Source organism: Sarcophilus harrisii, chromosome 2 (genome assembly GCF_902635505.1).
Source record: "Sarcophilus harrisii chromosome 2, mSarHar1.11, whole genome shotgun sequence".
Classification (NCBI taxonomy): Eukaryota; Metazoa; Chordata; class Mammalia; order Dasyuromorphia; family Dasyuridae; genus Sarcophilus; species Sarcophilus harrisii.
In genome coordinates, this window is record NC_045427.1 from 494,338,936 (window position 1) to 494,361,341 (window position 22,406).

At 45.6% G+C, this 22,406-nt stretch overlaps 3 protein-coding genes across 9 annotated transcripts in view; 1 reads left to right on the plus strand and 2 right to left on the minus strand.

Moving 5' to 3' along the window:
- HOMEZ (homeobox and leucine zipper encoding) lies at positions 1-10,321 on the minus strand. Of its 3 annotated transcripts, none has more exons than XM_003755839.2 (2): positions 10,135-10,321; positions 1-1,701 (listed from the first exon to the last, which is right to left on the minus strand). In XM_003755839.2, exons 1-2 carry the CDS (start codon positions 10,178-10,180, stop codon positions 101-103), a joined length of 1,647 nt encoding a protein of 548 aa, XP_003755887.1. In that variant the 5' UTR covers positions 10,181-10,321; the 3' UTR covers positions 1-100. The 3 variants fall into 3 exon arrangements, with proteins under 3 accessions (XP_003755887.1, XP_031810903.1, XP_012400178.2); XM_031955043.1 differs by lacking the exon at positions 10,135-10,321 and adding an exon at positions 9,867-10,128; XM_012544724.3 differs by lacking the exon at positions 10,135-10,321 and adding an exon at positions 6,511-6,884.
- The window catches only part of LOC111719772 (polyadenylate-binding protein 2), a 23,833-nt gene continuing 11,728 nt past the window's right edge, over positions 10,302-22,406 (plus strand). The window contains exons 1-2 of one of the 4 annotated variants that reach the window (XM_031955045.1): positions 10,302-10,419; positions 21,065-21,166. The gene's annotated coding sequence lies outside the window, so the exon portion shown is untranslated. Of the gene's footprint in view, positions 10,420-18,246; positions 18,429-21,064; positions 21,167-21,813; positions 22,382-22,406 lie in introns of those variants that run through there. The other 3 variants (XM_031955046.1, XM_031955047.1, XM_012544821.3) reach the window with 3 other exon arrangements.
- PPP1R3E (protein phosphatase 1 regulatory subunit 3E) lies at positions 11,072-19,463 on the minus strand. Of its 2 annotated transcripts, XR_004232351.1 has the most exons (4): positions 18,537-19,463; positions 17,789-18,250; positions 15,618-15,765; positions 11,072-11,313 (listed from the first exon to the last, which is right to left on the minus strand). XR_004232351.1 is itself a non-coding variant. In XM_031955054.1 (2 exons), the coding sequence occupies exons 1-2, from the start codon at positions 18,966-18,968 to the stop codon at positions 17,822-17,824; spliced, it is 861 nt and encodes a 286-aa protein (XP_031810914.1). In that variant the 5' UTR covers positions 18,969-19,463; the 3' UTR covers positions 14,572-17,821. The 2 variants fall into 2 exon arrangements, 1 of the variants encoding a protein (XP_031810914.1); XM_031955054.1 differs by lacking the exon at positions 11,072-11,313 and having other exon boundaries at positions 14,572-18,250.

Here is a 22,406-nt window from a genome sequence, read left to right on the forward strand (position 1 = left end):
TTTGCCAACAAGGTAAGAAAAATGTGGGTTTTTTTGTTTGTTTAAACAGTCACTAAGTTGGTTCATCTTCTAATAAAATCCCCCCTCCCAAATTCCCCACTCAATCCTGTATGATCACTTCATCCTCTTCCTCTTCCTCCTCCTCTTCTTCCTCACCCCCATCCTCTTCCGGAAGGTCGTCTTCCTCCTCTTCTTCATCCTCTTCATCTAGACAAACTACCACCTCTGCAGGCTCAGGTGAACGAGAGTAGAACCAGTCTACCACTTGTTGGGTGCTCAGCCCTGACTCTAGACTCAGTCGAGGGAGGTCTTCTTCTCGTAACTGCTGGTGAACTGTCCAGTACCGCTCCAGAGGACTTGTGTCTGGGGGAGGTGGAGGGAGGGGGGGAGGTGGCATCTCAGCCCACTCCTGCAAAGGCCGGGCTACAGGTTGTGGAGTAGGGGTAGCCGGTTCCTGGTAACTGGGGGGACCGGGTACTGCATTATCCCGGAACCATTTCAGCTGTCCGTGCTTCAGGGCATATCGAGTGTCCCCAAACCACTGAATAATCTCAGGCCTCGGTAAGCCAGTGATTTGTTCCAGTTTACAGTAATCTTCACGCCGAGCCCACTGGCATTGTAAAAAGAAGGACTTCAGAATGGCCAGCTGCTCTTTGGTCTTGCGCTTGGTCTTCCGTTGGCGCTGCATATCTGGGAAGTAGTACTCAGCTGGAGCAACCCTACCTGGACCTGGGCTATGTCTTAGACCCTGGGGCCAAGCTGGCTCCAAATGTGGAGGTAGTGCCTGTTCACTGGGGGAAGGTGGCTGAGGAACACATCCTAGTGACTGAAGGGGTTTAGAGGTGGCAGTGGCTCCATTGGCCATTACTCGGAAAGAGGAAGAAGAGGTAGAGGAAGAAGGAGGCAGGATGGATGCTGGCTCTTGCTTGCAACTATTGGCAAGTAATGTAATAGGGGAAGGCCTGTCCCGAGAGTGTGGCAGATGGAAGCTGGTAGAGTGGTCCCAGGCAGCAGTTCCTAGGCCATGTGGTTGATGGTCAGAACCTCTGCTTACCAGCTCCTTGGAAAGACCACTTTGCAATTCCTGCCAAAAACCAGGAGGTTGGTGAGAAAAGGCTCCATTGCCAGGTGCAACCAAGGGTTCCTTGGCTTTGTGGTGGCTCAAGGACAGCGAGGAGGATTCTTCAAGCTCCATCTTTAATCGTTTCACCTGAGGAGGCTCATTAAGTGCCAGGGGGCTAATGTGGGTATCATCTGAGTCTGAAGGTGGCACTGGGGTGGGTGAGACATCCTCAGGGGGTCGCCCTGCATGATGAGTAAGAGAAAGAAGGGATTTGAAGTGGAGTTGGTCCCTGTTGTAGACAACCCGGGCCCGAGTCTCCTCAATCTCTTCTGATGACCAGCTGATGCCACAGCGGAGGCGCTGGGCCATAAACCAGGTCTTAACTTTCTCCATCTGCAGTCCATAGCGAAGGCAGAGCAGAGCAATGTCTGCTAGGCTGGGGTAGGGAAAGTAACTGAAAGTCCGTAACAAGTGCTCGTTGCCATCTAGCTCACTGGTCTGGGCAGCCTGGGTCCACACGAGCTGCAGCTCCTCTGAGATAGGAGGAAGGCAGATGAGCCCAGCAGGGGGGCTGGCAAAGCTGTTAGCCTCTTTGTTGGGGGGCATGGTGATTTCTGACTTGTGCCCTTCTGAGATGGCTGGAACAACAAGAGAAATAATTTAACCAGTGGGCTCTCTTACTTGCCTCTGATCTCCCCTGGCTACTATCATCAAAATCTGGGGCCATATGAGGTGGCCATGTGTATGCTTTTATATATCCTATCTTGTCCCAATTGCCAAGTTTCCTCTAGGAGTCTGGCACCCTTGCTCATCAACTCTAGACAGGGGTAAATAAATGGTCAGTCATGGTGTCTTTCAAAAGAAATGGGAGTTTTGATGTTTCTATTTGTCACAAACTGTTCATTCTATAGTTTTCAGGACTAGGAGCTAGCTATATAATGGATCCTTGCTTCCAAGGTGGGAGAGTAGCTCTGCCTGCTTTAGGCTCCTCTCCTTCCCCAAAATCCCTACACTGAGCCCTTTGTGATTTAGGAGTGGGGATCCTATGGGAAGGGGAAGGGAGGACCTTCCATGTGTCCAATATGGGTAACATAAACAAGACGGGACCTTTTAAAGCCTAGACCCGGTGGCTTTGCTTGAGAGAAGCAGGTCAAACAGGATAATTTCAGAAAGGCCTGGAGAGACTTACACGAACTGATGCTGAGTGAAATGAGCAGGACCAGGAGATCATTACATACTTCAACAACAATACTATATGATGACCAGTTCTGATGGACCAGGCCATCCTCAGCAACGAGATCAACCAAATCATTTCCAATGGAGCAGTAATGAACTGAACCAGCTACGCCCAGAGAAAGAACTCTGGGAGATGACTAAAAACCATTACATTGAATTCCCAATCCCTATATTTATGCCCACCTGCATTTTTGATTTCCTTCACAAGCTAATTGTACAATATTTCAGAGTCTGATTCTTTTTGTACAGCAACATAACGGTTTGGTCATGTTAAAAAAAAAAAAAAAAAAAGAAGCAGGTCAGGTATATGGGATGGTTCACTCCTACTAGGGACATACCTACACACAGGTCACGTGGGGGGTGAGAAGGGAGGGAGGATTTTCTTCACCTCTAAGTCAGCTTCTGAACAAAGGTTAACCCTTTCCCCACCCTACCTCCTCCTGCCTTTGTCTCTTCCAGCTGCTCAGCCAATCCCTGGGGATCCTTGGGAGCTTAACACACTTCTCCACAACATTGTACAGAAGGGTTGCTCTCATCTTTTCTGCCCAGTGGTCCTCTGAAGATAGAAATGGGCAAAGACTCTGTGGGTTATAGGCAGCTCCTTTAATGGTTCTGCCTAAACTGGGCAGTAACTCTAAAATGTCTCCCAGGAAGAAGAGTGGAGGTGAGGAAGAAACTCAACAACAGCACAGTCTTTGAAGATTCCCTATTCTCATCGGCTGTGCTAATGTTCCTAAACATCTTCTCAATATATTGAATTTTACTCCCAGTTCTTAATAGCTTTGCTTTCATTAACGTATTTACCCTCTCTCTTACTTGAGACTATGAGGAATAATTTGAAAACACTGGATTTGAGTATCACACCTAATTTATCTTCTCATTTATTAGTCCTGTGATATTGGTTGAGTCATTTAATCTCTTCTGTCATCCAAGCTGAGGATAATAACTCTCTTACCTATCACGAAAAGTGGTTGCAATGATCAAATGAGGAAATGACTGTGAAAGTGCTTGGTAAACTGTTAAACGCTATAGATGGGAGTGTTACCTTAGAGTAAATCATCTCCCTCCCCTCTTTCTCTATGAAAAATTATGTCTGAGTCCAGAGGTTCAGAGGTGAGCAATATCTATGCAAATGGATCTGCCTGTTTCAGAAGGTTGGATGGGGAGCCTGGAAACATACATAGTGCCAGCTCTTCACAATTGGTGAGTGAGTTCAGGAATAAACCATTGTACCTCATATTCTACTCTAAAGCAAAGCTTCTTAAACTATAGGTGGAGTCAAGTAACTGAATATGGGGTTGAGAAAAATTTGGCAACAGTAAAAGGTATCAAGTATTCACCAAGATTTAATTCATTATGTAAAAATAAACAAGCACATCCATCTCAGTATGCAAATTTGCTTTCAGCTTTAATAAATGGTAAAATTATATATATATATATCAAATGAGTGTTATAAAATAATTTTTTTATTATAAGTAAATATATACCTATTTTACATAGCTATATATAATGGGTCATGTATAAATTTCTCAGGTGAAAAGGGGTTGAGAGTGGAAAAAGTCTAAGAAACCCTGCTCTGGAGTATCAATGAGGATCACATAACTGAATTTGAACTAACTCTGGCATCAGAAAATCTGGATTCAAAAATCTGCCTCTGATGCTCACTGGATATATGGGCCTTAATTTTCTTACCTATAAAATGCTGCGGGTAAGGTAAGAAGCATTGCTGACAAAAGGTCTCTGAAGTCCCTTTCAGTTTAAACTTAAAATCTACTTAACTATTATCCTTTGATAAAACAAATGAGGAAAATGCCTAATGTACTCTAAGAATAGTGCAAGAGGAAGATTAGGAAGATTATTTAGTCAGTAGTTTTGTTATATGCTCCCTTTATTTTCTCAGCTTTGTAGGATGGGTTAGAGACAAGGAACATATCTTTGCACATATTGGGGGTAGGTGGAGTAAAAAAAAAAAATCAACAAAGCTGAGACGTGTTTTAAAAGCAAAAAACCTAAATCACTAAGGGTCAATTATTATTCTTGCCAGTTATGGTATAAAACAACATGATTTACTGGCTAGGTTGCTTGACCAGAAGTCAAGAAGACTTAAATTTGAAGTAAGCCTCCAGTATTTTAGTAGCAATAAGACTCCAGGCAAATCATTCAATATCTCTGACCCTTAATTTCCTCACTTATAAAATGGGGATAACAACAGATCATATTATTGTAAAAACCAAATTCCATAATGTAAAATTGCTTTGCAAACTTGAAATCATCTCGTAAGAGCTATGACCATTAACCACAAAACAAGAGGATCCTACATCACTCTGAAGCTCACCCCAATTACATTTGATCAGCGGGGTATAGTAGTGGCAAAGAAAGGAGGATAGCTGCTTGCATGGCCGCAAAAGTCCTCTGGAATCCTTCCGCCTAAAATTGAAACCCACCATGAATATTATGGAGATCCTAGTCTTAAAAAATGCATTGTATGGGCTGATTCCTCCCCAAAAGAATTTGGTTTGGAAAGGGGATAAAACCACTAACCACATCCAGGGACTGATTCATGAAAAACATAAAACAAAGCTTTAAGTAGGTCCTACTAACAAAAAGCAGAATGGAAGGCACACAAGGGTTTCTAGATCCAGTTTTGAGTTGAGGTTAAGAGGTATATATAACTAGGAAGTTTCGAATGCATCCTCAACAAATGTCTTTTTTTTATTTTTAAGGCTCTTTTGCCCCCCCCCATCCCCCTTTCACATATACACCTTTCCAACCATTCCAAGTTCCAGAAAAAAATAATCAATTCAGTTTCACACTTTCTCTTAACCTCCCCCTAGGGTATTCCTTTTCCCTAAGCAAAGAGAGAAATCCGCGAGACAAAACTTGCAGCAGTCTGGAGGAATGGTTAGAATGCCCAGTAGATCGAGGCCGAGCCCAGCCCAGATTTTCTTCCCACTATAAGGGAGGTATATCGGGCAGAGAGGAGTCGTGGTATCCATTTCAAGCCGGAGCCTGAAGTCGGGATGTGGAAGGTAGACAAAACATTAAAATCCAGCCAAAAACTCTTAGCTTTGGCTGGTACAGTGGACAGAGCACCGGGGTTAGAGCCAAAATCTGAATTCAGACGCTGCCTAATTGTGTGAACCTGGACAAGTCACTTAACTTCTATTTGCCTCAGTTCGTCATCTGCAGAGTGGGGACATACTGGAGAAAGAAAAGGCAAACTATTCCAGTATCTTTGCCAAGAAAACTGGACAAGTGGGTCACTTAGAGCCGGACACGACTCAACCACAAAACTCCAAAGTTTCAGCCAACAGCAGTACAATTTGAGGTAACTTCTTGAAAATGGGATCTGGGGGCCCCATGAATTTACACTCTCCAAACTGAGCAATGGAAATGGTGGCATTGATTTAGAGATAAGCAGATGGGGAGGTGGGGTGAGGATGAAGGACGGAGAGGGAAAGCAACAGGATTTGAACGTGGCAAAGAGGCGCTGTGCCCAGTCAAACTGGTTGTGAATGGGCCAAAGCTCGGGCTATCTCGGAAGGTGGTTTCACTCCGGTGAGTAGGGGAAGACGATCTCGGGATCCCGGGACGGCAAGTTGCCCCGCCTCGGGCAAGGAGCAGCCTGGGAAAACTTGGAGCGCACGCACGAGTCGCGTCGGTGGGCGGCTCGTCGGCTTTTCGGGCGCGAGGCTGAAAGGACTCTGAATGGGATTCCTCGGGCACCCTCCGTCCCTCCCACTCCCAACTCCAACGCTAGTGGCACAGCCCCAGCTCCCCGGGAGGCGGGCCGGGTGGAGGCGTTCGTTCAGGGGAAGAAGGGGAGGGTACAGCTCGGATTGCTCGGCCCTAGCCCCGGATTTCGGGCTGTCAGGCCCGTGCACGGCGTGCGGAGTTGGCCTTTCCCCTTTATTTTCCACTGGGGCCGAAAATAACAAAAAAGGCGCCGAAGGGTAAGGAAAGTTGCAGCCCTTAGGGCCACGGGTCGAGGGCGCCGGGGCCGGAGCGGGTCTCGATCCTTCTGTCACCCCGAGTGGTGGGGCCCTGCTTCCCTGGCCGAGACACCCTCATAGTCCCGGTCACCCCAAGCAGCAAGAGCCCAGGTCCTGGGCCGGGCGGCAACACTCCCGCTGAGCTCCCAGCTTCGGGGTGCCGTCTGCCCCTCCTCGGGACTGGGGTGGGGGAGGTCCCGCACTCGGGGGGTCACTCACCGCGGTCTGGCCGGGCGGCGGCTCCCAGCCTCGCACCATGGACCGGGGGGAAAGGGAGGGAACAGGGGCCCGGAAGCCTCCAGAGTGACTGGTCCACTGCCTGGGGCCAACGCGGGACCTGCCAGCACAGAGGACCACGCGAGGAAGAGCCGGGCCGGACCGGGTTCACTTCCCGGTCTGCGCCGGTCCTGCCACCCGAGCCCGGCCGGAGCAGGGGAGTTGGAGGCGGGGCGGAGCCAAGGGAGATGGGCGGAGCGGGGCGTCCAGGCCTAGGCGGGTCGAGGCAGGTCGTGAGCCTCGATTGGCGGGGCTGGACTGGCGGCAGCGGGCGAAACAGTCTGGGGCGCGCCATTGGGGGCGCGGAGCTCTGCCCTGCCTTTCATTGGCTGTGTAGCGCTCCGCCGGGGCGGGCCAGTGGTTGGTTGCGTGTGGTTCCAGGAAAAAGTCCCCCGAGCCCAGGGTGCTGAGAGACGAGCCCCTGCAACCCCAAGGCCGCCTGCTAGCAACGTCTAGGCGCCAGGGCGTGGCCCCCGTGATTTTCCTTCCGCCAGCCATGTGGCTTGCCGATCCTGACCTCTGAGCGTATTAACCTGTCTACCAACAACGAAAAAAGCCCCCGACTAAACCCCTCAGAAACTCACCCGCTGGGAAAGAGACCTTGGGGCGACTCTAACTCGAGGCCAAGAGAAAAAATAGTCTATGCTAGGCCTTTTCCGTTTTTATTATTCATCGTTCCCGATTCTTCGCGATCTCAGAGATATGAAGTGGTTTGTCATTTCCTTCTCCAGCTCATTTTACTGATGAAGAAAATGAAGCAAACTAGGGTTAAGTGACTTTGGTCCCAGAGTCACACAGCTAGGAAGTGTCCGAGGTCACATTTGAACTCAGATGAGTTTATCAGACTCCAGTCCTGGCGTTCTAGCCACTACGCCCCCTGGCGGCCCTGCCTCTATAGACCCTGAGAATGTAGAAGCCACGGAAGCTCTCTGGCTTGGCTTTGCAAGTACTTGAATGTGAGAATCTGCTGGAGTGGAGTCAGAACTTCTAACGATACTGACAAACACCTTATACTGTCTTAGGGGCCCTTAGGGACACTAGAAAGTGAGATGACTAAGACAGTGACAGTTAAGTATGTGTCAGAAGACAGAATGGAACTCAAATCCTGCAACCTCCACAGCACTGCTTTCTAGATGCACTAGGTCATACTGCATCACTAAAACAGTCTTCCTCCCATATTCCTATCTAAAATCCCATCAATTCTAAGAAATCTTTCTAGACCTTTAACATAGCGCTTTTCTATCTCCAACTTATCCTAATAGTATTTGTACATAGTTGTTTTGCATATGCTCTATTGCATTCCTTCCCCTAGCCCAATTGGACTGTGAACTCCTTGAGAGCAGGGACTGCTCTGAAAAAAATTTTTTTGTATCCCCAGCCTTTAGTATACAGTCACATAGGTGCTTAATAAATGTTCCTTAACTTGACATGGCTCCACAAATACAGAAAACTTAGCCACCTCCTTTACCTTAACTTTTCTTGTAGTCTTAGGATTTGAGTCTTCTTTCACAGTATACTTAATAATTTCTATAGGATTTTCCTCATAACCATCATTGTAAGTATTTAGTAAGGATAATTATCACTCCTGTTTTGAAGGGCAAGAAAGTACTTCAGGGAGGTAAAATGTTTTTTCTCAATACACAGGCTGTAGAAAGCTGGAACTCTGAAGTTAACAAAGATATTAACTCGGTGGAATTGATGAGATCATGGTTCTCTAGTTCACATATATACTTAGTATGGTGATGTAATGGTTTTCTAAGTTAACACAATCAATATGCTGTAATAATGTAATTACAATAAGGTATATAAGAGCCAACAAGGACTGGAAGATAAGACATTCTATCTTTGACCAGCCTTTTGGTGACTCTCATGCCTCCTGCACCAAGCTCAAGATTGGGCCAGAATAAAGAATCTATCTAGACTCTATTCTTGACCAGTCTCGTGGTATCTATCCTGCTGAGACCAATGCCCTTCCGGATGACCTCCAGAAAACTAGCAGGAACATTACAACAGGCCTCAAATTCTTCCCTCACTAGGAAGATGTCCAGTTTCTATTTTAGGCTCTCCTGGTCTACTTCAGGGTCTAGAGCGCTTGTGGTTTCCAGATATCCCTATTGTGGATTGTAAGGAACTGTGGTGTCAAGCCTGTTTCAGAACCCTGATCCATGTTCCCCTGACACCCAGGCAGTATACTATGAGCACTAGATTTTGGTAATGTATTTTAGGGACAGTCTCAAAAAATGAATCCACAAAAGACCTAGAAACTTTCTACCCTTCAGATTAAAGCCCTGGATGACATCACTTCCAATTAGGAGGAAAACAAGTCCACAGCCTGCCAAAACTGTGCATGCTTGAGTTTGTGTCTGGTAATGTTAGTAGTTTGCAGTTCTCAGGTTCTAGTAGATCCTGGAAAGGGACATTGGATTTGGGGTCATAAGACCTTGAACAAATCACTCTGGGCCCCAAGTTTCCTTCTGAAGGGGTTGGACTAGATGACCTTCAAAGTTCCCTTTCAACTTTAAATCTGTAGTCTTATAACCTAGAAAATAGGATCTAAATGAAATTAAATATGGACTGATCAGCAAAGACCCCACACTTCCTATAAACAAAGGGAATAGAAAGGAAATGGATTATGGGAATTTCCCACAGCCCCTAATTAGTCCTGGGGAGATTATGGGAATCACCTTAAGATCAACTGAATACAGGGTGATCAAGAAATTGTGATTATCCACAAATGTTTTATTTGTATACCTGTTTTATATGCCTACATAAAAATTTCTCAGCAAAACAGGCTTCACAAGTGGAAGATTTAAGAAGCCCTGCCCTAAGGCAGAAGTTTGGTGGGTGGGTTACTTCATAAAGACTGAACCCAAATGGATTCATAAGTTAACTTGTCTCTGTGGCTCCTGGGAGCTGGAAGAGCTAATTCTAGAAAGTTGGGAGATGGGAGGGTGGAAAGAGGCTGGTGACAAGGGACTTGTTCTGTCTTTTGACTCTTCCTGCCCCCCTCTGAGATTTGCTTGGCAAAGATGCTGGAGTGGTTTGCTGTTTCCTTCTCTGGTTCATTTTATAGATGAGGAAACTGAGGTAAACAGTTAAGTGACTTGCTTAGAGTTACACAATTAGTGTCTGAGGCTAGATGAACAAAAATCCAGGACTAGAGGCTCTGACAATTATTTCCCCTAAGGGGGAAGATAGAAAGACTGGATTTTTGTAGTCAAGAGCCCTTGCTAAGCAGAATAGTCCTGCCTTTTCTATGGCTAGAAATGAGTATGGAAGCAAAGGGGGATTCTTCTCACCTTGATGCCTTCTTTGCTCACTGTCTCTGCATATGAGTTTAGTCAGATGACTTACATTCTATTGACCACAAATATGCTCTTTTTGATTGCATGAAGGGGCAGAGCTAGTGGAAGCTAGAGAGGCTGGAGACAGCAAAAAGATGCACTGAAGAAGCTTGGAGGATAGCGCAATATGATGGTGGTGGTAGAAGGGGAGACAGGAGTAGGAAAGTGAATGTGATGTAGAGCCTGGGAGAACAGTATTATGATGAGGCAATCCCCCACTCACCTCTTCTTGAATCTCTGTTCCTCATGTTGAGTTTATCTTTCAGCATATCAGACTTTACTTACAATACCTTGATGGGGGGGGAGGGTTGTAATGACATCACAGCTCATTCATTATGATGTAACTAGGAGGTACTTGATTATTCCTGGTCTAGGGCCTTCCAGGGGGGTAGGAAGATTTTGGCTCTAAATCTAGACTTATTGAGAATATACCACCAAGATTTTTTTTTTTTTTGGGGGGGGTGGTGGAAGGAAGGGAGGCAAGAAGACTTGGGGGTTCCCTTTCAAGGTAAGCTTATTTTCTCCTATTACCAATTCATTTTTTGTCATCCCATTCTGGACAGAGCAGAGACTTTGTACCTTCACCATGCTGTTCATGGCTGCCCAGGGTTATAAGGAGATAGGCTTTGCTCTTCCTATGACTAATGGAGCAGAAGAATGTAACTCTTAGAGAACTCTTCCCCTAACTAGTTCAAAATTGGGGGAGGAGGGCTTGCTTTGAAATAGAATTAAACTGTCTTCCCAAGCTGGTCCATGTGACTAGTCTTGAAGCTGGGAAAGTATATAAAGGAGCCAGAATTGTCCATGATTGGCTTTTCTGCTGTCTGAAAGATCCTGGAAAACCACTGTGGTAAGTATCCTACTATAACCTCCAACCCTCTGCTGCCTTTTCCTGCTCCATTCCACCCTCACTTTGCACAGCTTTACCAATCAGGAGTGAGGTTATGATGGGATTTTGATAAGTCATTTATTTGTCTTGCTGGAAGGTGCTACCCAGTCTCTGACAAAGGGGATGCTTGTCTGCCCACATCCAAAATCCCCTCTCCCAATCCAGAATACATCTGCTTATGTAGGTAATCCAGGGATTCTAATTTAGCTCAATTTTTTATTTGTTAGAAAAATAAGTTTTTATATCTATTAGAGAGGTTAAGGGAAAGATGTTATGTTCAAACATATGATGCAGAATCAGGTGCAAAATTGGAAAATATAGCGATCAGGGGTATATTGTCATGCTGGAATTGGCGGTATACAGAATTATCGGATATGAGGACATGGTAAGGATGCAAGTGTAGTGTCAGCCGATTTTAATTTCCTCTCATCATCTGCTGATAAAATCATGGACTCACTGTGTTCAGTCAACTTCGCTGTTGGTTATCATCTCCAATAAAATGGAGAGCAAGGGCTGAAGGCAGAGGAAAAACTCATCAGTTCATTTTACTACTAAACATCGTATGCCCCCATTGTGAAGATTCTAAATCTTTTTTTAAGCCATCAGATATTTTAAAAGAAGCTGTTCAGTGGGAATATGGAGCCCATTTGTTGAATGGAATCCCTATATCCTTTTTCAGAAAAAAAGGGTACTCCTATTTGCAAAGCCTGGTCTTTTTAACCTGCCCTTCATTCCTTCCCATTTCTAGTACTTTTCTATCCTGGCTTCTTACAAAAACTTGCTCCAATGAATTAAACCAACCTTCTTCCCCCAACACATATATGAACAAATACCCTCTCCCCCACTCTGTATCTCCACTGCTTCATTCTCATAAGACTGCAAATATATTGAAATGTTTCTAGTCTCCCCCTCAAACCTTTCTATCAAATCCAACTATAACCCTATTTTTCTCTCTCCTTTCACTGCCAATATTCTGGTGATATATGATTTCTTTGGGCAACTCCTTCCAGTAATCCAGATTATAAAGCATTCTTATAATTATGGTTTTCTCATTCTGTGCCATTATCGGTTTCTGTACTTAACTCCTCCAGAGGCATTTTTCTGGTTCATTAACAGTCATCAAAAATTTTTTTACAACTCTGTTATTAAGTTTGCTTGCATTTTTGTTTTTCTTCCCAGGTTATTTTTTACCTTCTTTCTAAATCTGATTTTTTATGTAGTAAGACAACTGTATAAATATGTATACATATATTGTATTTAACATATACTTTTAACATATTTAACACGAGACTACCTGCCATTTAGGGGAGGAGGGTGGAGGGAAGGAGGGGAAAAATTGGAACAGAAGTTTTTGCAAGGGTCAATGTTGAAAAATTACCCATGCATATGTTTTGACAATAAAAAGCTATAATAAAAAAATTGTTTATATTGAATGTGTTTGTATAGGATGTATTCTCAACCCCTTGCATTTTTATGTTCCACACAACTCCCAAGTGTGGAGAAATGTGTATAAAAGGTCAAGTTCATCAATTACATCCATAATAACTCCCATTGCCTACAGACATCACCCAGTATCTATCTTACCTTCCAGAGATGTAATGGGGAAGAGTTGACATTTATACCATCCCCTTGTTGAACCATCTAGCCAATTAGAAGATATACCTATGTTATGGCTCAAGATTTTGTTGTCACCTTATCACTATAAAAGATTCCATTGTTCCTAAACAAGTTCTTTGGCTACTGAGGAGCCATTGCCATTGGTCCCTTTTATTGGCAAAGGCTAACTTTGCAAATAAAGGGAATATGCTTATAACTATTGCCTCATTTTACCTTGATTTCTGTTATGACAGTACTCAAAATACCTTCATTTCCTCAGGCTGCTGCCCAGTCCCTCTTTCTTTTCCCTTGCATTTTAGAATTCATGCTGTTTTGACACTTTTAATGGCTCAGAATCTTAGAATTTCAGTTGAAAAGCTCCATCTCTCTCTTCTGAGCCTTTTAAGGGAAATATTACTCAGCATCCTATACTTGATCCTCCTGTTACATTTCCTTTGCAATTTCATCCCTTTTTTCCCCAATGCTTAAAATGCTGAATCCCTGATGTTTCAGGTCCTGACATTTCTCCTGAGCTCCACATAGGCATCTTAAGTGCAAACTCTTATCTTATGTTTAAAACTTAACTTCCTCTCCCCCACCTCTCATAGTCCATCAATTACCAAGTAATTTCTCCCATATTATCACTTGTATGCCTCTAGCCATACTGTCACTAACCTAGCTTAGCCCTCATGATCACCTGCCAAAATATGTTAACATCTTTCTGCTTCTACTCTTGAAGTCATCTACCCCACTGCTAGCTAGATTCATTACACATGAATCTGGTCATGTTATTCTTCAGAATCATTCCAAAACTTCCTTCTTGTCCATCATCCAAGGAATCAATCTACCTTTTCCAGCTTAATTTCATACTATTTCCCTCTACATACACTATCTCTTGTCAAAACTTGATGTATCCCATATTTGACTGTCTGGGGACCTTTGTTCTCAAAGTTCTCCCGACTCCTTTTGCGCTGTTGAATTCCTGTGTCTCTTTCAAAGCCCAATGAAATGCCAACTCCTCCAGAAAGCCTTTCCAAGCTCTCTGCCAGCTCCCTAATGGTGGTAACTAACCATTTTCCCTCACACCCCTCCTTGGGAACTCGCATATCAAATTGTAGGTCTCTGATGCACAAGATTGCTATATATTACGATTGTTGCTATTATGTATCATACCCTAAATTAACTAAATTTCATATGTGCTGTAGAGCCCTTGTACTATCAGAACTGTATATAACTTCCAGCTGGCCTCCCCTTGTCTCCAAATACTTAGCACAATGCTGTGCATATTTTTGATTTGAAGTCTACTGAACCTGAAATATTAAAGGGCTCAGTAGGGGAACAGTGAAATGCCTAAAGATGGGATTTGGAGAGTAATTTTATCTTTGTCAAAAATCTAGGAACTTTAATGAGAAAATGGCCAGGGATTTTTCTGGGTAAAATCTAGTCCTGGGGACTAATATACACTATGTTCTTGTTGAGTCAGGAGACCCAAGTCATAGCCCTGGCTCTATTAGCTTGACTAAGTGGAGATTACTAAATCTCTCCAGGTCTCCGAACCTATCTCCTCACTGTCTCACTAGCCAAGACTAGATAATTTAAATTCCTTTTTAGCTTTAACATGTTTTGAGATTCTGAGACTAAATGATAATGCACATCATCCATTCTCTTGTAAGCTATAGCAGAAAAACAAAAGTTGGAACCCCAGGGTAAAATGAAATTCAGATGAGTTAAGGCTACAATATAGATTTGTGATGGAATTTGATTAAGAAAGGGAGAACCCTCTTTCCAACTATCTCATCTTTCCCCCCAAGACTGTGTATCCTTTCAGTATGGTAGAAATTTTTGTTGCTTAGCATTTTTCATGATATATTTTGGCATATTGTTTGAATAGAGAAATAACCCAGTCCCTGCTACCTTTTCTTTAACCATACTCTTAAGTCTCTATTTCAAGTTAGGGCTAAACCAGTTCTGGGAAACTAGTGGCGTTTCCCTTGGGGGATGGTTAGTCTTGTCTGGTATCCCGTTAAGGATGTGGGCAGAAACATTTTGGAAAGAGAAGGGAAAAGACATATACACACATTGTTTTTGGTTGGCAGGACTAGTGGAATCCATGGTGCTGCTGTAAGGTGTGGGTTTATGGGAAGGTAGAGGGGTAGGAAGAATGAGAGTTCAATCTGGAAGGTGGTAGTTCACATTTTAATGCCGAGGCTGGGAACAGCATAACCCAAAGCAGCCTCTACACATTAAGCCCTCTCAAGAGTTTTAAAACATTGGGGTCCACACCATACTGTCTAGAAATGTACAGCAATCTCAGCAATGTTAAGGCTAGCTTGGTTGAGAAATTGAGTCATCAATTCAGTTCATGACCACATGTATCGTGGGTGGATGTTTTGAGGAGGCACAGGTACATTTGCTTAGAATCTTAGAATTCTAAATGACCCATTTAACCTGACCTAAAGAGAGCACTTGTAGGAGGGAGCTCAAGCCGATTAAGACTCCTCTTGGTCCTCTCATGCTCATTCAAGCCTTGCACTTACCTAGCCATATGAAGTCTTCTAAAGGGGCCTTTAGTGCACTTGTCTCCTAGTATATAGCCTTTTCTTGCACTTCCTGTTAACATAGCTTTGGACCCTATCAGGCAGGAAAGTACTAAGACTATTTATAGGAATATTCCTTGCAAACTGTGGAAGTCTCATTCATGTAACATACATGTGCTAATATTCCACCTGATTGAGAGGTGATAGCAGCTGGGGTTCATGAGGAACAGCCCCATAGTTTCTCTTACTCCCTTTGTCCTTTGATCTCTTCAAGCCATGTCTTGGAGATAACATGGAGGAGCAGTAATGTAGGGAAATCAGAACCAAAGTCTATCTGCTTATAGAATGCAACATATATGAAATTGCATCAAATGTGCCTGATGCTTATTGATCTTGCCCTTTCTCCTGTTTTCTATCCCTTTCTCCAACATGTTTTCCATTGATTTATGTATGGTGAAATGAGGTTGGCTGTGAATTGTGTTTTTACAAGTATGTCATTTCTTTTTGACTACTACTCAGAGGAGTACAGAGTTGGCTGGAGATACCAAAAGGGGTATGGCAGCTTCTATTCTGATCAGAACCTACAATCCTTCCTTCCTAATGCAAAAGGCTTTTAAGATATATCATTAAATCCCCCAAATTATCAGAACCCAAAGAAAGTGGAGAGGGAAAAAAGCTGATTACCTGGGGAAACAGTTCATCTGGGTCACCAAGAAGAAACTGCTGTTTGCCTTCTTCCCACCTCTCCTCTGGAAGACTTCCAAGAGGGGGTCTAGGAACAGAAGAGGGCAAATGGCTGATTCTGGGAGGACAGCAAGCAAGCTCTTCATTCCTTATGGAGGAAGAAGGAAAAGCAGAGAACAGATGGATAGGGTGAAGGAAGAGAGGAGAGGCAGGGAGAGAAGAGGAAAACAGGAAAAGGGATTAAAAACGAGGGAAAAGAGCAATGAGTTAAGAAAAGCAAGCAGAAAATAATACCAGGAAGGTAAAACTCCAATGTAGAGGCCCTTGTTCAGGAGATAGTATGATTGGGCAAGATGGAGTAAAGTTCTTCCTTCCATTTCCCAGGATTATGCATCAGTTTACATTCTGCATTTCCCCTTCCTGCTTTTGGTTTTGTTAGTTAACAGATATGAAATATTTTCCCTTGCTCTAATTATCCCTTATTAAAGAATCAGAACCTTTTCAGTCACTTACTACCTGGGCTTTTTTGGGCAGTGTCTTCCTCAAGAATAATAATCTCATCATGACACTGGAAAACCCTGTTTCAGGAGAAAATTTCTTTGGAGGTGGCTAAGAGGTATTGTGGAATTTACATGTTCTTGATGGGTTTTATTTCTTTAGCACTTCTAGTGGAGATGTTATAAAGAGCCACCCACAGGATTGACCAGATTGCTGGAGCTTCAATTTTTACAGTTAGAAAAGTAAGTTGTCAAATCTGGCCTTAGACATTTAACACTTCCTAGGTATGTGAATCTGGACAAGTAACTTAACCCCAATTGCCTTAGCAAAAAAAAAAAAAAAAAAAAAGAAGAAAACAGAAAACTAAGTTGGAGGATTCTTAGTATCTTGCAAAGTATCTTACTCCTTCAGAAATAGAAGTAAAATTTTAAAATAATTTAACTCAACTACTTCATTTTAGAGATTAAAAAAAACTGATTCCCAAAGTTAAAAGGGTAGACACAATATTATCCAGTTTAAACTTTTTTCTCCCCTTTTACTATGACTGTGAGGATCCCCTTTTCCTAATTTACTCTTCTGTAAAATGGGGACAATTATTTTCTCTTCATCCAATGCCTCCTCCTGAAACAGAGATATCTAAAATATACTTTGAGATCTTTACAAACCAGAAAAACAAGACTGGTACAGGTCTGGATGTCTCAGCCTCTTTTGAGACGTGAGGACTGGATGCAGCCTGCCTTCTCAAATTTCCAGAGACAAAAAACTGAAACCTCAAGAAAATAATTGATCAGCAGGGCTGCCCAAAGTTGGAAGCTCCAGGAGGCAGACAACTGACCAGATTACTCCAAAGGGAATTCAAGATGTGTCCCTAATGATCTAACCAAATTAATGGTTTTTGGAAGCAAGAACTGGAAGGTAGGGCAGGACTGGATAATCCCAGATAGAAAACTGCAATGACTCCGTAGAGCTGAGAGTTTGACTTCCTTCTAGAGTTTAGGTTCTCTCAGCACCCAGCTTGTGAGATTGGCAAAGAAAGTTATGCAGGGATCCTTTGAAAGTCTAAAGGGGCTTTTTTGTCTTCTGGAGCTCTTCCCTCGACTTGAGAGTCACACCCAAACAAGTGAGGCTTCACCAGATCCCTCCCCTTTGATCTACTTTGTTACAAGTAGCAAGAATGCTGAATGTGGGCAACTCTTGTTCAAATTTGGGCTCTGCCACTGACAGAAATGGTGGGTCCTCAAGCCAGTGACTTCACTCTGAAAGCTTCAGAACATCATCTGCAAAATGAAGGGATCTGACTACATGACCTCTAGATTCCTTCTGGCTATTAATAAATGACCTTCCTGACCCTGCTCAGAACAGCACTAATTATCTTTATTCCCTGGTTCTTTTGTTTCCCCAGGGTATGCCTAGGTTCTCCCCTTCATTCCTCCTATAGCTACTCGCCTTCCACTCCCATATTGGTCTCTTCTTCAATATTCCCCATTCCCATTGGATCCGCCCGTCCTCCCCCACGACTTAACTTTTAGTTCCTCTCATTCTCCTACGCGTGCGCGCAAACCGTCTCCTTGTCTCCTCCCATCCCATCAATCAACCTCCCACAATTTCCACTCCCGCATCCGTGGCTTCCCCCAACCCTCAGTTCCTTTGGTTTCTCCCGCCGTTTTCCGCACTTTCTCCTGATCCCTGGGTTTCCCGTTCCGCGCTCAGATAAAGTGGATCCAGCCCTGGGGTTCAGGATCGCTGCCGCCACCGCTGCCGGGGGAGTCGAGCCCGCGCAGTGCGTAGTCGCGGCCTCCGTTGTTGTCCCAGAACTCAAGGCCGGTTACGCGGTAGCGCAGGGCGAAGAGCAAGGAGCCCCCGGTTGGCGGGGCGGGCAACCGGAAGGCGAATCGATCCGCACGCGGCGGGGGCGGAGCCGGGCCTACGTAGGTGGCGGGAGCCTCGCGCTGGCTGCGCCAACCGTCCGCGCTCCAGCGCACGCTCACGCGCTTCTCGTAGGCCAGGTCCAGCACGCGCGCGCTCCCAGCCACGCCCAGCGGGCCCGCCTCTGCTCGTTCCAGGCATATGCGCTGGGCCTGCAGGCGGGCGGCGAAGCCGGGCTCGCGGGCGGGCTCGAGGGCAGCGCGCGCCTCCTGCCGGGGCACGGGGGAGAGGAAAGAGAGAGACAGAGAGCACAGGGTCAGAATGAGGCACTGGACCAATCAGAAGCCTGCACTGGTCTGTCCGCTGGGGGAGTCCGGGGCTTGCCTTGGCCTAGCGCACTGGGAAGGGAATTATGAAGAAAGAAAGATGGGGGCAAGTGTGGAGAAGGTGTGTGGGGGGGAGAGTGGGGGGGAGAAGAGAGTGGGGTTGGCAGCTTCCTGAAACTTTACCCGCCCGTCCTTCCCCCCCACATGGTGCTGGTCCCTAAGCTCTTACCTGGAGGGTGCGGGTTCTGGGTGGACAGGGCCCGAAGTGCCTGAGGGCGTCGCGCTGCAGCTGTATCTGCACGTGGCGAGGCACACGAGGGAGCTCCCCGGGACTGAAGCGGCGGACGGCCGCCAGTTCCAGCCCCAGGGCGTCGGCGAAGCGCACCCGCTTGCGGGTGTCCGGGCTGCGGCTGCGCGGGGCCCGAGCGCCCCCTCCAGCCGGGGCAGAGCGGGCCCGACGGCCCCGCCCGGGGGCTAAGGCGCGGGAGCGAGGCCTGAGGCGCGCTCCGCCCCCCTCTCGGGGCTCCGGCTCCTCCTCCTCCGGCTGCAGCTCCTCCTCCAGGCTGGGCCGCTGGCTGCGGTAATAGGCACGCTCGGTGAGCGCCGAGATGAAGCTGAGGTTGCGGGGGATGTCGGTGCGGGGTGGCCTCTCCCGAGACATGGCCCCTCCGCCACGGCCGGCGGGGCAGCCGCTTCGCGGCGCCGCCTCGGCCCGCTTCCCCAGCTGTCAGCTTTCTGGGCGTTCGCCTCCCGCACCGCGCGGCGCCTCAGCCTCAGCCGGCAGCATCCACTGTCAGCTCTCGGCTTGCTTCTCCATGGCTCCTCCGCGTCCTCTCGTCGGGGCCGGCGTCTCCTCTGAGCGTGCGCTTACAGCGAGGCGGCCCGCGCCCTCCGTGCCCCACGGCCCCAGCCCGCTTGACAGGTGGCTCCCCATCTGTCTCCGCAACCCGCTGCGCCAGGGGGCGGGGACTCCGCCTTCCCCCGGCCCTGTCTCGCCCCAATCCTGGGCGAGCCCCGCCGCCTCCTCGGCCCACCGGGGGTTAACCCGAGTCAGGAGGGGCAGCAGCGGGGGAAGAGTTAAAACGTTCTCCTTGCGATCCAACGTCCTTGTCTTCACTCTCTCCCCTTCCTCCCCTTGCACACCGTCCTTGTCCTCAGGTGAGAAGATGGGGCAGGGTCAGTCCGTCAGAGTCTTCCCCGGGGGCGAGATGCGGGAAGTAGAGGGCAGGGGGGCAAAGGCGAGGGTTCTACGCCTTGACTTCGGCCTGAAAGCCCGGGAGGTTCAGGGAGGGCGAGGTCGGTTTCGGTATGGAGCTGGACACCAGCTTCTCGGACTTCCCCCTCACCTCTCCCCTCCCCCTTCCCCCCCCAGGTACCGTGGTGGATTTCCCATTGTGCCTTGTCCTCTCATACTTGGAAGAGGAGGCAAGTCCTCGCTCAAAGCAGAGTTTGAGATCTTGTCACAGTGTCTATTTCTTTAAAATAAACCGATGGCATTAAAACCCAACAAAATAAATCCTATCCAAATTCATCTATGGATTTGGAAATATTTCTGAGATTCAGTTCTGTTCTGCAAATATTAAATACCATATGGTAAATTCTGGGGATGCAGATTTAAAAAAAAACTTGCCCTCGAAGGACTTGGAATCTAATGTAGGGGTGTTCTGAAACAGCTGCACGAATACGTTAAATAATGACTTAAGTAGGTAAGAGAATTGACCTTTGGGGGTTTAAGGGAGCTAGGTAGGGACATCCAGGAAGGTTTCATGAGGGATATAGCAACTAGGTTTATTCTCTTGGGGAAATAGACACACACACACATATCCTCTAAGCAAAGAAATTGAAATACTCCTTAAGGTGTTGCTGTGTTGAAATCTGAAGTTTTGAGAAAGATTACATCTTGTAAGGAGTATGGTGTAGGGGAATGGGACATTAGATAAAAGAACATAGGATTGATGATCAGCATTGAAAGGCTCAAGTGAACCAAAAAAGCATTTAAAAATAGGAACAGATAGAGATGGTTGGTGGGCCTCAATCACAAAAGACTGGATGGAAGCAGTGCTCAGCACAGAGCTGTGGATTGGGGAAATGATGAAGTAGCTGTAAAGTTAAGACTGTAGGCTTATTAGGATACCACCTTTTATCTGAAGCAGAGGTTTGCTTTTTCATGATAGTGGGGGCTGGAGCTAGGAAAAAACTATATAATAACTCCATTGTATACAGTAGCACTAGTAGGATTGCAAAGCACAATGGATACACAATCACTCCATCTCATAACTTCCCTGTGAGGCAAATAGGATGATTTCCTATCTATCTTGCATGGAGAAGGAAAAAGCTCATAAAGGCTAAGTCCAGCATCCTTTCTACTCTGCTGATATGGCTTTTAAGTGTATATTGAACTAAATCTGTCCCTTATTAAATTAAAGTTTCTTAACGGTAGGGACCAGGTATGGATTATTTGTTTGCTTTATTGGCTAGCACTGCATTTTACAGATTTAATACCATAATTAGAGGTGTGATCCACTATCAGTACTATTAATTTCTTTAGGTAGAGTTGTCTGAGCACATGTAGGGGTCACACACAGCACATGTTAGGATTGGAATCTTTTCTACTACCTCCAGATGGAGCACTCTTTTTCCAATACTGTGCTGACTTTATGCCCCTTGTTGAATTATAAGTTGCTTGAGGGCAGGAACCATGAATATCTAGCTGTTTTTTTTTTTTTTTTTTTTTTTTTTTTTTACTGTGGTACTTAGATGAATCTGTGATCCATTGACTTTTGACTCTGACTTAATGGATAAGTCTTACGGAGAAATATAGAAGGTTTGCAAAGCACAATGGATACACAAATATAGAAGGTAAGAGACATGTCTAAGTTCTCATGGCTATTAGATGTCAGAAGCTGAGTTTTAACTCTTTATTTTCCGGGAACTAAATCTAATGTACTTTGCATTATACCACTGTCACCTGGATTCAGACCTTATATTGCATATATTTGAAGGACAAATCCTTAGGTTTCCCTTGGAAGAAGGCTTTTGTAGTAATGGAATCTAGCTGGAGAATCTTTTTGTTCTTTGTTGGGAGTGGGAGTGGGGTGGGGAATGGGTAAAAATGTGTACAAGCTCTTTGGAACTTTCTGTTCCAGTAAAGAACACAGGATGAAAGAGATCAAAAAGATGTGAACACTGTTCTCATGCCTCCTTAAGTTCATTTGTCCTTTGCTATAAAGTCTGAAGTTTCAGTGGCAAGAATGCTGGATTTGCTGTGTGAGGAGGGACCCAGCTTCAAGTTCTGCCCACCTTATTAACTGGAACCATATACAGTTTATTTAATGGCCTGAGATTCCATTTGCTCAGCTGCATAATGAGGATAATATTTGTAGCATCTCTCACAGGACTCTTGTGAGAATTAAATAAGATAATGTTATTAATATATGTAATTTTTATAAAGCACTTTGCAAATCTTAAAAGTGCTCTTTGTTATTTATTAGCTATCATTATTATTATTTCCTTCTCTAGGATCAGACTACTACTATACAGCCAACCCACCAGCGAGTAGGCAGTTTTTTGGATCACTCTTTCTTTTTTTACCTCTAGTTCCCTCTGCTAAAAAAGTTTAGTAAATTCAGATTACCCCCTAGAGAGCACCTGGCAAACACTGACTTGCCCTCAGGTAGAATAGCTTTGTTTCCTTGGTGCAGATTACTGGTTGCTCCCTGATCTCTGGGAAAAGGACACACAGCATAGCATGCCAATCCTAATCACCCAAGCTGCCAGCTTCTCTCTCTTCTTCTTCTGGATCATATCTCTGCTTTGCCCTGCTTTCTTTAGCCCTTGTTGGGCTGTGTCTTTCCTAGTTACCCCCACACACACTTCGCTCCCTCTCTGCCCCCACCATTCTTTCCCAGTTCCTCTCCTGCCCCGCCTCTCTGCTCTGGACGCATCTCTGAGCCCCATCATCACCAAGCGCCAGGCACTCCCTCTCTCCCTCCCTCTTCTTTTCTCCTCCCTCCTTTCCTCCCTCCCACCTCCTGCACCAGGAAACTGCCTAGAGCCTGGGGAGCGGCCTGACCCGTGAGATCCCTAACCTGGCGGACTG